A 15,670-nucleotide genomic window follows, 5' to 3' on the forward strand; every position below is an offset into this window, starting at 1 on the left:
GAACGAGTTGTAAACTTTGGGAATCTAGTTTTGTGCTTGGCCTTATTTGTGGCATTTATCTGACGCTCCCTTGTTGCGTCGGCGTTTTCCGTCAACCATTCCTCCCATTTCCAGTTCCTCAACTTTACTCGTCTTCCCTCACAGCTGCTCCCATTTTCTAATCAACCACCTGCTACTTGTTCAGTAATCAACCCTTAAATGTCTCAGTTTGTCAGATCTTACTTGTCTTCTAACTTGAAAGACTCGGAGCTCATCACCCAGCATGAACTCTTAAAATAGTAGCAGAAACATAAAAGCTGGCCAACAATTATAAAGAGGACTTGATTACTAAAGTGACAAAAATCAGTTTTCCAGTGATTAAAAACGGTATACAAGCCAATTTTTTTTAATAAAGGTATACAAACAGACCTTTTCCTCCCTTATTGATACTCAGTTTTTATTGTTTTACCTTTTGAGACATCCATCTCTCATTTTCTACCAGGTTGGTTGAATGAAAATAAATCAAAATCTACCAGGGTTGCAAATATTCTGGCAGAATTTACTTGTACTTTTCCCAAGTGTTTATTGTGCATTTTATATATTTTTGATGTTACAATCCTTATGGAGTAAAACTTATAATGCTTGATTAATTAGTTGGGGTGTCTAAATCGGGTAGTCGGGCAACACATTACTCTATGGTCCATATAAGAATAATGTATTAGACCGCCTGCATTAATCCCTGGGTGATTGCTTTAATTTCAGACATCAGACTTGCCAAACTGAAGAGTAAAAAAATCCAGTGTCACAATGTAGCACAACCCCTAAAAGTAATTCACAAACTGAAAAGCAGTCATTAATAAAAACATAATGTGCTGCGGTGCTCAGCTACAAGGGATAATGTTGTTTGTTAAATGCCAGGTGTTATTTAAAAAGACAGAGTAACCCCATTAAGACGGTGGCTATTATCTGCTTTTATACGAACGAATAAATCAAAAACATCACGGTAAAAGAGGAGCGAGCAACAAGAGCGTTTGTCACACGGGATGTTTACAGCCTTCAGACAGCAGAGGTCAATAAATACAGCAGCGATTTGCCCTGTAACTGTCCTTTAAAAGTACCTTAAATCAATTTTATAGATCTACACTCTAATGGCAGATAGCAAAACCTCGACTTGAATGAACACAGCAACAAGAGATCATACGGTAAAGGATTTTTTTTATGTTGTTTCAGTCTTTATTAAAAGTCAGCACGGACATGGTATTATAAACCTAAAGTATGATGATGTTATTTGGGGCCTGACAGTGCGCTAGAGAAAGAGTCTCCAGACCTAAAGTAAATAACTAGCCGTGACATTTGCAAACAGCAGGATTCTGCATTAGGCCATTGTTCAAAGTTAGTAATTCATAAATCAAGCATTCAAAACAGGGCGGTAGTCTTTTTGCTGACAGAGATGTTTTCCTCAGCAGTCTCCACAACAACATTTTCATCAACTATGAACAGTTCTCTAAGGAGACATCTGTTCATGCAACAATATTTGACATGTTTTATGATTTTTGCTTCCCTCCCCCCATTCAAATAAAAGCTTACAAAACAATTTCTGGAAAACAAGGAATTATTTTGGGAATTAGGAACTTCCCCATCCATTATTAAAGGAAAAGAAAAAAAGTCACCTTTGAGAGCCGCAAATTGCAGTTGCGACCAAATATCTCTGCAACACTTTAATATGTGAGGCTGTCCCAGAGGAGCCTTTCCTAATGTGATAAAGCACTTCCGACCCATCCAGCTGTGTGATGGATGGTTGCGGTACACAGCCAGATAACTCACCTTCTCGGGTGTCCCGTCTCTGGAGTACAAAGGTATCGGGATAATCAATGTAAGTGCTTCAGCTATCGATTAGGAAATATAAAAAATGAAATTCAAACGTTAAAAAAAGACTGATATTAACACAAAACTAAGAAACAGCTGAGTATCATGTTACTCAGAAGAGAGAAAAAAAAAAGACTTGGTTTGGTTAGTTTTAGATCTTGAAGTGACCAAAAGAAAATCTGACTTTTTTTTTTTTTTTTTTTTTTGTCTTTTGGACCATAGAAACAGCTCCCCTGCTCACCTGGTAAAGATGTGCAAAACTCTTCAATAAAATTTCACACCAATTATTTTGCTGATTACAGCATCTAGTTTGGAAACATTTAACATGGAGGGAATGAAATCCCACTATAAAAGAAACTGCTGTTTTTATTAAAGCAATTACTTTGCTGGCACCGCTATGATTCACATTTCAGCCTTTTATTAAAAAGTTTTTGTAATACATATGATGCGGCATGGTGGCCATTTTATTTAAGTAAGGGCATCTTCATGCACCCCAGCCTGTTCTGTCTCTTATAGCACAGTAGGACTTTTTTCTAAAGGCAAACAGGTACGGATCAAGAACCGGCGATAAGGTAATGCTGTTAAAGAAACAAAACGTTTAGTGTGGAGACATCCTGGACAACAGAGGTTTTGGCTCGTCTTCAATAAAACTGCTCAGTTTTCAATGAGACCTAAAGTTTGGCTGGTAATCTTCGAAAAGCTGGAAGAAATTTAATAAGCTCAGGAAGATGAAGCACAGCAGAAGGATCCTTTGAGACTTCAAGCAGTCATACCAAGCATGTCGTCAATGTGCAACTGGCAAAGCTTTACAAAGACGTTATATACGGAGTAACAAGTTGAATGGTGAGCTTTATCATTACTGCCTTCCTCAAGAAGTAATAATTTGCTCAGTCATGTAAAACAGGTTTTACTGAGTTGCATTGCCTTCTTTAAGCCAGTTTTAAAGTTCATGTAGGATTATTATACAATGCATTTTACCCATTACTGTTTATTTAATGACGTTTCTCTTTAAATTAAGCACAATTTCTATTTATCCTGGAAAAAGTAACCTGTATTGAATTCTTGGTGCGACACCACTTAGCATGTTTTACCATTCTGCTGCCGAATACTCACTAAACAGAATTTGCTAGATCATAATTTTATAGTCCGGTCACAGTTTTGCATCTATATGGTCCGAGTATTGGTAAGATGGATTTTGTGTTTTCCTAAAATCATCAGTCTTCTGCCATCAAAATAAGCTGCAGCTTCACTCTTGTTTTGGAACTGAACTGGTTAAAAAAATAAATCCCTTCCACTGTTGGATCATGTGAAAAGACAGCTACAGATTGAGGTGCTTTGGTTCTGTTGTTGGAAGGAGCGTCAAAGACTGAGTCACTGTTCACTTACCGAACTCTCTCCTATCTACCCTCACTGATGTGCATATGCAGCAGCAACTGGAACTGTGACAAGGCTGGATGAGGACCCATGTTTATCTCGCCACCATGCACAGTAAAGCGGATACTAGATTAAAAATAAATAAATTAAATTAAATCTTCAAAGTTCTCTGCTCGAGACCTGCAGCAATTTCTCAGTTTAAGATTATGCTACTGTCATGAAAGATTCATTTATTTTAAAAAGTTTTGACACATCTTTCACCACGGGGCGTCAGTAATTGTAGAGGGTGCTGCAAATGAAACATTCAGAAGGAGAGAGGGAATAATTCATCCTTAACATCATTCATTTATTCAACCATTTCTCCTTTTCATCAAAGACTGTGAATACACTCAAATGACTTGCAAGTGAAAGAAATAAACACCGTCAGCTATCACTGGTGTACAAGCAAAACATTTCTAACATCTTGCTAATGTAAGGGACATAGGGGCGACTGTGGCTCTGTGGGTAGAGTAGTCGTCTTGCAATCGGAAGGTTGCCAGTTCGACTTCAGCTTCCTCCTGCCACATGTCGATGTGTCCCTGGGCAAGGCACCTAACCCCAAATTGCCTACCGAGCTGCATATCTGTGTATAAATTTGTGAGTGCGAATGGGTGAATGTGACTCTAGTGTAAAGCGCTTTGAGTGGTCAAAAAAGATTGGATAAAGCGCTATATAAGTTCAGTCCATTTACCATAAATTAATTAGTTTATTTATTTCAAACAGACAAAATGTAAAAACAAGAAAAATTTCAAATTAAAACAAATTATCATGCCCAATATAAAATTCCTGGGACAAAAAAGGTTCTTTTTGTCATATTTGCATTAAAGAAGACAACAGCTTCTGATTTCTTGCCCCTCTACTACTCACCAACCTACAAACATTTACATCTCCAAACACCAGATAAACTTAATTTACTCCCACATTGTATGACACTTAAATCTCACATTCTCATCCTTAAATGTGCACAATTTCTTATACATTTTTAATATCAATGACATTTTTGGTCTTTGAGACACCCACTGAATAAGCTCCTTTTTAAAGCTAGTTTATATTTGTACTTTTTTTTAACTCACCATTCAATCATTCCATAAATCTACTCCACACACTGATAAACAAAACCCCCCACAAGATGCCGCTCTGGGTGGTTGTCCATGTCACTAATATCAGAAGCTGCCACTGGGGAACTGCATCATGTTGTTAGATTGCAGCAAGATTAGTGCAAAAAAAAATAAATAAAAAAATTAAGCATGAAAATAAATCAATAAATATTAAGATGTTCAACTTGTTTCATTAAAAAAAGAAATCAGTGAAAAGCTAATTAATTTAACTCAGCTGGGTTCACATCCAGCACCGTTTTCTAAAGCACAAAAAACATTTCTCGACAGCACCGAGCTACACGGGTGCTCCACCGTCAGCTTGATGGGATGAGGCTATTTTTAGGAGTAGGTGTGTTTGCTCTTAGTGCTGATCTCAGAAAAGGGACATCGTGTCTCTGCAAAGGTGTGGGGAGTTGAATTTTTTAAAAGCGCAAAAATAGAAACGGGATTTGTCTCTGTGGGACAGGAGGGCTGAGCCGATAGGCAAACACTCGCCTGAACAAAACATATTTGCAGCGTTTAACATTTCTCTCCCACACACAAGACACCCACAGCGCAGCAGAAAAATCCTCGTTAAGGCTCTTGCACCAGAGTGACGCCCTAACCTGAGCCACATGTTGCCCTGGACTTTAAGCAGGCAGAGCCTTCATCTGTAGGGGATTCAGAGTATGGACGCACAGGAAGCTGGGCTGTGTTTGTGTTGCTGCAGCTGGCTGAACCTGCGCCCCTCCTACGATAGGATCTCTGTTTCTCTCCATTACATAATTCACTTCACTTCAGGCCAGGGAAACAGTGCTAAAAACAGTCCGGGGAGAGACTGCAGGAGAACCGCGCAATGATGACGTTTGTGGAACCCAGCGGCGATTACTTAAAGTTTAATTACGCTGGCGGATGGGTTAACAGACAGGAGGACGCGTTTTTACCCTTGAAAATTTTGGAGAGATTTTGCAGATGCTTTTTAGCCAGGATCCACAAGAAAGTGTTATACAACGTCCACGACACAATTCTCAACAGCCGGAGAATGACAATCAATATGAAATGTGATGTGGAGCGTGGTTTAGTGATATGAAGCCGTGCTTTTAAAAATCAATACTTCTACAGCAGGACAGTGAATAAACGCGCTCAGAAGATCCGACGCAGACACAGGACAGTGCACGGAAATAAAATGAAACGTCAGGATGAAGAAAAATGCAATTTGAAACTGAAAGCATGGCAATATTAAGTGGACCTTGAAATAAATTTATAGCTGACTGATTATTTTAAACTCATGCTTTATGTAGCCAAGACGGCTGCACTTTGCAAAAGTTATAAAAGTTTCCTGATGAACAGATCTTTTTCTAATCTTTTAAAAAGAGTGCCTGCTCAGAAGCTCCCTCCATTTTTAGACTCTTTAAACACCGACTGCTATTTAAATCAATTTCTGGTTAATAAGCTCAACCAATTCTGACTGAAGAATAAGGGAAGAAAAAGGCTTATAAATTATTACATAGATTTTCAGCAAATACTTTTTTATTTCTTTGAATCTACACAAATACTAAAGATGACTCAGGGTGAAGTCATCGCAGAGATACTTCCCCATTTCTCCAAGATATTCCTGTCAGATATTATTCATCTAATAAAGATGGTATGACAGACTTTACAAAAACCTAGACTGCAACTGATCAAGACTACTTTCAAAGATTACAAGAATGAATGCTTGGAAGATATAAAAAAAGAAAAAAATACAGTAGCCAACACTGACCAACCATGACAACGTGGATGTTATTTTATCTCAATTAAAAGCCATTTCAATACTTTTAAGGATCAGCTTTGGTTCAAAATTTCCTTTAAATGCTTTTTGGGAACTGTCAAATGACTCAGTCTACTTTTGATATTTTAGATTATGAACTCCAGATTTCTGACTTCAGTTTGGAAGATAATTGAAAACCAAAGACATCATTAAACAAATCTCGGATCATGAGAGCATTTAGTTCTGATAGGCAAAACATCTTAGCATTTTGTATTCTGCAGCAGGAAAATTAACTTGAGTATTAAAATATTGTTTTAATTTATTAGAACAAAAACAAAAAGCATGAAAATATCCAAGTCCCAAAAAGGTAACCCATGATGCAGCCTCACCTTATATGCTGATACTCATCCTTTACCCAATTTAAACACTGCCTAGTTGAGGTTTTAGGAAACGTTTGTTCCAACCATCTTTGCAAAATGGTAACATGCGCACACTTTAATTTTTCAGATATCTTGTAATCCTCTCAGTGTCTTAAAATTAACTATGTTCTTTTTTTTCCAAGCAAGATGTTCAGAACAACAATATCTAACATTATTCGTAACCAAAGAGATAGAATTAAAGTTATTCTTGGGAGCAGATCAGATTTTAAGGCAACGGATTTGACTGATGTGAGCTTTGATTGAACTCGGAGGGATAAAGGGAAGAAGACGCTTCAAAATAACCCCAGAAACAAAGGAATAAAAAAATAGTGCTTCCCATCTAACGCACCTTCTCCTGAAGCAGTTTTGCATCTGATGCAAGGAAGATTGTTTAAAACCAAAGCCTTTAGTATTTCTCTCTCAGAAGAGAAAGAGCTGCAAAAATAAACGGAGTGAGGCAGCAGAAATGCCCGAACTCTGGGTATCGATCAGTTGCTGAACACAGCAAATCTGGTACTTTAAAACAGAACCGCTTTATCCCTCATCTCATAAAAGAGGCACGCAGAGCTGGTCCCAGTGGACCGAATGTCATGACTCCTGCGTGGCGACCACTTTGTTTTTCTCAATTTGAAGCATATTGTTTGAAACGGGCGGCACAACGCTTGCTTCTGTGAGCATACATCAGTTGACTTTACTAGCAGATATTTGTAATGACATTCATTTTTGACTTATGCGTTTTGATCTTAACCTTCTATTAAGTAAAGAAAGATTTACTGGAATAAATGTCAACAGAAAAAAGAAAAAAAGAAAATTCGCTTTGTGAAAAGTTCTAAAATTGAATGCAGTTTTGCTCTTTCGCATTATGCAACAAAGAAGTTTAAATAATCCGTGCCAACTGCTGTCACACAGATGCAAATGTGCAGACTGCCAGACCAATGAACTCATGCATGCATTCACTGGAAAATGCAACCTAGAAAAGCACATTTACATCTGGCATCAAAAAGAAAGAAAGAAAACAAACTTATTTAAAAAAGCAACACAACACAGACATTAGCTTTGAAATATACACAAACATTAATGCTGACCTTTTACCTGAAAGCAAATAAGCAAAGGTTTGGTACAATACCGCAGTAACAACAATAGTTGTCGAGGTAGAAGCATGTTTAAATCCAGAAGTTTTTATGTTGGAAGTTTGTCTCCAGAACTGCAGGACAGCTAAGCCCCCGTACTTTATCTATATGTTAAACTGTTAATTCTGCCATTCTAGCACCTCTCTAATTTTGAGAAAATATTAAAAAACTTACTCAAGTCAGAAGGTCTGTTCAATAAACAAGGCTTGCTCCATAGTCAACACTAAAAAATTTGATTAAGATTTTCACCTGCACACCATCTCTGGTTCGAAATTTAAGTTTTTGTGAACCGTTTCTTCTAAATGCTTTGTAAAGAAGCATCTTGACAAGAATTGAGCTATTTGGCCACAATGACAAGAAGTCTCTACTGAGGAGCTAAGAGAAGTCATCAAACTTGGACCACAACTATATCAACTAACAAGACTGGAAAAGCAATTAACTTAATTCCATCAAATGCAAGTATATATTCTGTAAGAAGCTTATTGATAACTGCAAAAAACGTGAAGTTTTGCAATGATCCTCTTGTTACACACTATGCAGTTTTTTAGCGATGTGCCGTCATCTCTCTGCATGGATACATTTGAGCCATTAAGACACATATTTGGTCTCCAAGACGCATTAAGTGACGCAAAAATTCCAAAAGTTGGATCATTGCGAGCCTCTGCCCTCCAGCTGTTCTCTCAGTGGTTTCTGTGATCCATAACGTTTGAGCCCCAAGTCGGAGGGCAGCTCATGCAGGAAATGTTTGGATTTCAAAAGAAGAGTCCGAATGGATGAACAAACAGTGACACTCCTACAGCTTCACTACACTTAAAAAGGACATTAGTCTCAAACACAGTCGTTGAAGCTTCAACAAAAGCAAAAAAAAAAAAAAAAAAAGGCTTTAGAAACTGTCAAGTTTAATTTCATATCGAACCCAAGTGGAAGAATAAGTCTTGCAAAAATGAGACAAAAAGAAAAGCTGTGCAGAGCTGTCAGCAGAGAGATTTTGCTTTTGACGATAATCTAACTAATAAGATTGTTGGGGTGAGGGGAGAGATTTGTCTCATGGGTAACGGAGCTCCTCCGAAGTGGAAAAAGTTAAAAGGTCAAAGTCCTGCAGTGTGTCACAAAACCGCATTGTTGTCCATTAAGCAGGAAAAATTTTCATTGTTTTTTTTTAATTATTATTATTATTTTAAGTTTAAAAATACATTGGTTGGTTAGTGTAACAAACTAAAGATATGAATCAAATAGGGGAGAGGAAAAAGCCAAAAGACACCCAAAGAGCTTTCGAAATCATCCTGCTGATATGCAAAGTCTTCTAATGACTTTAATTTTTCAGGTCAAAGCAAGTCATTAATACCAGACAATATCGATAACTTCTGATCACTGCAATAAGGAAGACAAGTTTCATTTTTTAAAGCCTCCTACTTGACAGCTCATTAGCAACTCTTGATCGTCTAATATGGCGACAGAATATTATTAGAGATACTGATGAGCAAGTCAGTATGAATAATGTAGACAAGAGAGAAATATCTACAGAATTAAATCAGTGTGGGCCATGCTAAAGAAGGGCAGCAAAGGTAAATGAATAAGATTTATGAAATGAAATGACTTATGTCATGTAGCATCTGAAATCATAAACAAACAAAGAAAGCTTATAAGAAGTTGATATGAAAGCAAGCGTCACCTCAGACTGAACTGTTGTGCTTTAGAGTACAATGTTCAAATTACCCAGGACCTAATTTGCATTGACATTATGCTGGAAAAAGGGAATACTAAGAACAAATGTAATTTATTTTGTTTTGCATACAAGATTTCCTAGGGAACACAAAGTAGCCCTCATCATATTCCATGTTAAACGGAAAGTTTGGATTTTCTAAGAGAGATTCCTTACCTGGAGTATCATTGCTATGAGTTTATAGACCAACAGCTAGTCAATACCACATTTTAGATGGTGATAGCAACATAAAACAAACCAAACTGGAAAAGTCGATATTTTATCTCATGAAATGCTGTGAAAACTAACAGTGAATATGAACTCCAATCTTCAGGACCTGGTGCTTGAGGTCCAGCATGCAGCGTATCCCAGGCTTAAAGCAGCTGATTCAAAGTCATCAAGACCTGCAGAGGCCTGCAAAGTAACTATACATTTGAGTCAGGTTTGCTGAACCAGAAAAACATATTAAGCATACAGGAAAGCAGCTATTGAGGAATGAAGTTGAAAATCCCTGTTCTCCACTTCACAGGTGGCTGTTGCTAAGTTTGTGCCTGTTTAACTTAGCCAAGCTATGCACATCTGTCCCCAGCAGTGCTTTCCAAGTCTGACAAAAGTGCAAGAAAGTTTGGGATTGTGCATCTGGGTGTCAATCGTGCAATGGTGGTATGTTCCAGTACATTTTCACCTCCCAAGTACTAGATTGGGAGATTTCTTTCAAATACCAAAGTCTTCAGCATTATAGACGACATTTTAGTTGCAGTTCGCAACTTCAGTAAGCAAGCTGAGGCTATGCGTGTAAAAAGCATCAAGTGGTGTAGTTTGGGTGTCGTCAATAGGTATTCCTTTTTTAATTTAAACATTTTAGCCACAAACTGATCTGTCTTCAATTTAAGGACTGAGGCAATACTTAAAATGTAGCATTTTGGGTTTCACTAGAAAACTGGACACTGTGCAGCTAGTCACAGTTAATGATCGTAAAATGTCTCTTCTTGGATAATAAACATGTTGTTGTATTACAGGCTGATGCTAGAATAATTTCCCTGAGCTAAAAGGGATAAATTGTAAAAAAAAAAAAAAAGTTTTTCACTAGGTTAGAGTTCACTTTTTTTCCCCTAATCCAACCACACTCAGTCAGCACTCAGCAGATTTTTCCCAGTATTACTGATGATGCCTTTTACGTTCTCTTCGTCTTCCGTCAAAGAATTTTCAGTGCACATTTGTCTTAGCATTTTTTTGCTCTATAATTACTTCCTATGCCATAGTTAGAGGAACCATGAAGACTCCAGTGCACACATCATGTCACAATGACATGAGCCTCGCCGACTCAGTGGTTCTTCAGACTTAATGAGCTATTGAGAGATAATTGCTCCTTCAGGGCAGCCGTAGTTGACACCAGTGACTCCGGCATGTCATTCAGTCAAACCACTGACGGTTCCAGTCCCACTGCAGGCTCTATTTAATGTCAGAGATCACAAACAGTCAAATATAATCCCTGGTCGATCCACTTACATCAACTCGTTCTTTTTTTCTAAGCTACAAAGCACAGCAAGATGGAAAAAAAAACAAAAAAAAAAAAAAACATACTCAGTTTTTATACGCGCGTTATGGGTCACAGCGAACGAAACATAATACACTTTGACAACTACAAGACTATTTACAAAAAAACAACACTAAACCTGAAGGACAAAGTCTTATTGGATTAAACCCAAAAGCGAGTGCATTTTGGATTGATGTTGACAGCGCAGGGACACGCGTTAGTTGCCGAGGGCACCTGATGTCTGAGACTCAGAAAAGGCCCTTGATGCTGTAGCATGAAGTGGTCCAAGGGATGGTTGGACTCCCAAGTACAAGCTGTGTCCTTGTCCACCCCGGCTTGGGTTTTGACCTCAGCAGACAACAGACGGCAGCAAAGGGCCGTGACACAGTCATGCGCCGAGCGTTACGAGTTTTTCTGGAGAAAATAAGCCAGGCATGTGAAAGTCGTCTGAAATTGTTGGTAAGAAAGAAGAAAAAAATTATATTCTTTTTGTGCGTTTGTGCACAAAAATTATTTTATTATTATTATTATTATTATTATTACCATTATTATCCATTTTATCATTGTTAAAAGTAAACACAAATATGGAGTACATATAACTTCCGACTAGAGTTGTTTTTGTTTTTTTCCTTGGTAAATTGCAGGACATAAATATTTGACTTATTTCTAAACTTTAATCCACCTACTGGATGGGACTGCGCCTGACAGATGCACCGTTACCTTATTTGCATTCTGACAGCCAGCTTTGACACATCGCTGCAAGCTGGCAGACAAACGCCTGTCCTCTCAGTAAATTGCCTGCTAAGTAGCTTCGGGACGTCAGCAGTCACCCGTGTTGTCTGTGAACGAAGTGTTCATGTTTTTTCCAGCCTGGTTCCTCCAGTGGTTCACAGATACAAACTGCCTCTGCCACCAGGTGCTGAAATCCAACTGGCTTTTGCTCTGACCTTGTCAATCTATTTTTTTACTTCAGTGTCCATGGCAAAAAATAAAAACAATAAAACAAAAGCACAATTCAGATCGTTCTGCTGACAATGTGACACACTGGCTTTTTCATGATGGGAAGTCGATGCCTCGTCTGTGAGCTTTTGTCATCACACAGCGAACATTGTTTTCCTACCGCTTTGGAAGTGGGGCGGAGGGGCGCATCGATTCAAAATGCATCCAGAATTTTCAGATGACTCAGTACAAACTGTAAATAAACGAGAAAACTTTTTGCTTTGTTCAGAATTGAATAATTCATGTAGTAATATATATATATATATATATATATATATATATATATATATATATATATATATATATTTATTTATTTTTTTTATACACAGCCAAAAGACGCCAAGGACGTCTTTGTGGATTTTAAATTAATTAGTTGTGTTTAATGACAGCCGACACGGGTAGCGGATTAGTCATAAAGCAGCATGCTAGCATTTAGAGGCTTACAGGCAGTGCGGCTGCAGGAAGGAAGCTTTAGAGATCACATTTGACACAGTGGTGAAACAGCAGGACTGCAGGCGGTGAAACAATCTGTCAGCAAAGGTGGGATGAGGTTTGTTTCAATGACTCTTCACTCAGGCACTCGCCACTTCCTCTCATTTGTCGGCTAACACGAATCCACCTGAGATGCAGAACGTTTTGCTTTTTCCAGCCCCCTTCCAGCAGTCAGATTTTTTTTTTTTTTTTACCTCACTATGAGCATAAAGCAAATGCAGGTGCATGATAATTAGCATTTCTACCCAGAAGGCTGCAGAAATCTGTCTCCTCTCAAATGTACCTCCCATGTTCATTAGATAACACTGACATGGACTTTTACTACCCACTTCTACTTGAACCCTTTTCAGACCAACTCAAAAGTAGGAATGCAAGAAAAGGCTAAACAGCATTATACAATATTTTTCCTTAAATATTGAGCTAAAAATAGAAGACGCATCCATATTTTCATCACTCCTTTCTTTCTCCTGCACTTGTGTCAATTTTTCCAAACGCTTTCTAAGACCTTTATCATCTGGGTCACTCCCATTCAAGTCATTTAGGGGAATCTACAGCAATGAAGCTGAAAATACTACTGGCACGCAAAACGTACATTTCCGATACTTTCTACGTCAGCTAGCAATTGTTGCATTTCCTTTGAGCTATTAATAGTTTTCACCCCGATATCGTCATTAAAGTATTTTTGCCATATAATGTTGAGGTCTAATTCAAGGCAGAAGGCAAAATAAGAAATGCAAGCTTGACAGACATGAAAAAAAAAAGCAACACGTTGAATGCATGGACTTTTACTACCATGAATGAGCCTCATTCATGGCTCATGTTAGTCAGAAGTTTTGACTAATCGCTAAGGCATTTTAAAACTAATCACCTTTGGTGAACAGTGTGAAATTAAGATTTAATTTTACTTTGCAGCCAAGTGCGAAGTGGAGAAAAAAGACCTTTTAAAGTAATGATTTATAGAACTGTAGTAATGATCGTGTGTTGAGGAACTGAGACTGTGTTAGTTTTACTTGATACTCCCTGGTTAAATAATAACTAAAATATCATACTTATTTCATGCCACTTATTAGGTTTGCGTCCAATGTAAATGCTAAATGTTAGAAAGTGATAGTAAAATTATTGGCAAAGACCTTATTTGGGTTGAAATCCTCCAAAAGCATCATTACTTTGTGAAAAATAATAATTTTGCTTATTAAAAGTTGGAAAGCTAACCATTTCCTTTTGCTATGTGCCACAAATAGACAAATGAAACTTTTTAGATTTCTACACATGCTAATGACTGGCTGTTTCTTTTTGCTTGCTACTGTGTGGCATCATAAAACGTTCAAAACAGAAGTTTACATTCACAATAATAACTTAAGGCTCTTTATTGGACAGGATTCAACGTATTAATTTGCATTTGTATTAACAGAAAAAGACCAAGGAACGTTGTGAAGATCCAAGAAGAAGAATTGTAGACCCACACAAGTTGGAAAAGTATTTGGAGTCGTAGAAAGCCCCAGAACAGAGACCTTTTAGCCTAATTGAAACAGGCAGCTCCTCACCTGCCAGTTGCACCTGGACAAGACCAAATGGCTTCTGGAGAAAAGTTTTATTTTCTCCACAAGATGGAGGAAAAAGATTAAGAAATTTAGCCACGGTGACAAAAAGTATATAAGAAGGAGTCAAAGTATTGCTTTAATAGCTGTCAAGCACGCTGATGTGTGACTGTCTATTTGACACAGACAATTAATCTCAGTAGCTGGATGATTGTTGGTCACAACTGGATGTGTCAGTACAGTAATAATCCCAAAAACACACCAAAACTGGTTTTGGAGGATAAAGATGCTAACATTAAGCCCTGGTCTAACCAAGTGGCTTCCATGGTAAACAGCTAAATGGTTTTAAAGTAAACTTTGAATTTGTAAGTTCAAAGTTCACAAATGTCCAGTTGTGTCCAATCATGTTTTCAGGAAATTAAATTTAAAAAAATAAATAAATAAATAAAATACTGATCACTTTACTTAAAACACTCTGTGGCCAGTTTTATTGGTCAGGTGTGTCACTGTAATCTTGTCTCATTCTAGTTAATGCCGTGGTCGCTTTTCTGTAGGAAGCAAGAAATTCATTGCCAAATAAAACAACACAATAAAGCAAACACATCTTTACAACAATAAAGGACAGCAGTCCACGTCCTTGTGTTTTCTCTCCCTCTCTGTGTGTGTGTGACAGATATTTCCTAAATTATATATTTGCAATATGTCCAAACACATAATACTCTCACTCACTTTCATGCTTTGAAGCTCCCCAGGTGTGTCGCGGGACGCCGGGGCTCTTAATGATCGCTCTGCCGGCAGATTTCAGGGCATCCATCCCGAGGTGTGTCCGCTCTCCGGCAGGTGGATTTCCCTCTGTCTCCGCACCACGGGGAGCTAAACGCGGCAGGCTGCGCTCCACTCGACGGCTAAACTCGCCACAGAGGAAAAGGACGAGGGAAGGGAGAAAGAGGCTTCGGGACTCTCCGCTTCTGTGTTCTCTTCCCGGTGAAATGTGCAGCGGAGGGGAAAGAAACCCACGAATCCACTGCACCGTTTCCAAACTTGAGGGCGTGTCCTCAACCTTCAGGAGCCACAGAGCTCCTGAAGGTTCCTCATTAGACGGATTGGCCTCCGTCTAATGAGGAATGAGGGCATGATTACGTTTGAAATGTTTTTTTTAATAACTTTATGATTGGAAATAAGTTTTGTACCATCTGATTTTGTTGTTTTTAGATGGGTATTTATTTTGTGACGTGTGTTCACACGGTTGAGAGTTGTTTCATATATTGGCTAGTTTTTATTTATTATTATTATTATTTTTTTTTTTTTTTTGGTTTTCCAGATCAGTGAATATCAATGTACACATTACACTAAACGTAAAGTTTGTTCTTTTTTTCTGGCTAATCCGTTCGATGTTTCTAGTTGTTTTGTTTTGGCGCCATCTAGTGACGGTAATATTTTTCTGCATTGTGAACAAAAATATTTCCTGGTAGACTTTAGCAGGAATGGGCAATCCTGGTCCTCGAGGGCCGGTGCCCTGCAACTCTTAGATGTCTCCCTGGCCCAACACACTTGAATCCAATAACTGAATCACCTCCTAAATGAGGTCAAATTCTCAAGAGTCCTGCTAACAACCTCATTATTTGACTCAGGTGTGGAGAAGTAGAGATGCATCTAAAAGTTGCAGGAGACCGGCCCTCGAGGCCTGGAGTTGCCCAACCCTGCTTTATAGGTTTTTATTATTTTAAAATCATTTTATAAATGTAGAAATAAACTTTACGTTTCAGTAA

At 38.1% G+C, this 15,670-nt stretch overlaps 1 protein-coding gene across 1 annotated transcript in view; it reads right to left on the minus strand.

Moving 5' to 3' along the window:
• LOC106923249 (low density lipoprotein receptor adapter protein 1) overlaps window positions 1-15,554 on the minus strand; it is a 40,098-nt gene extending 24,544 nt beyond the window's left edge. The window contains exon 1 of the mRNA XM_014996190.2: window positions 14,631-15,554. Coding sequence (XP_014851676.1) covers window positions 14,631-14,715 — 85 coding nt within the window. The 5' untranslated portion in view covers window positions 14,716-15,554. The remainder of the gene's footprint in view (window positions 1-14,630) is intronic.
• Window positions 15,555-15,670: the final 116 nt, after the last annotated feature.

This window comes from Poecilia mexicana, unplaced genomic scaffold (assembly GCF_051168715.1).
Source record: "Poecilia mexicana isolate PSO_F unplaced genomic scaffold, ASM5116871v1 scaffold_21, whole genome shotgun sequence".
In the NCBI taxonomy this organism is placed as follows: Eukaryota; Metazoa; Chordata; class Actinopteri; order Cyprinodontiformes; family Poeciliidae; genus Poecilia; species Poecilia mexicana.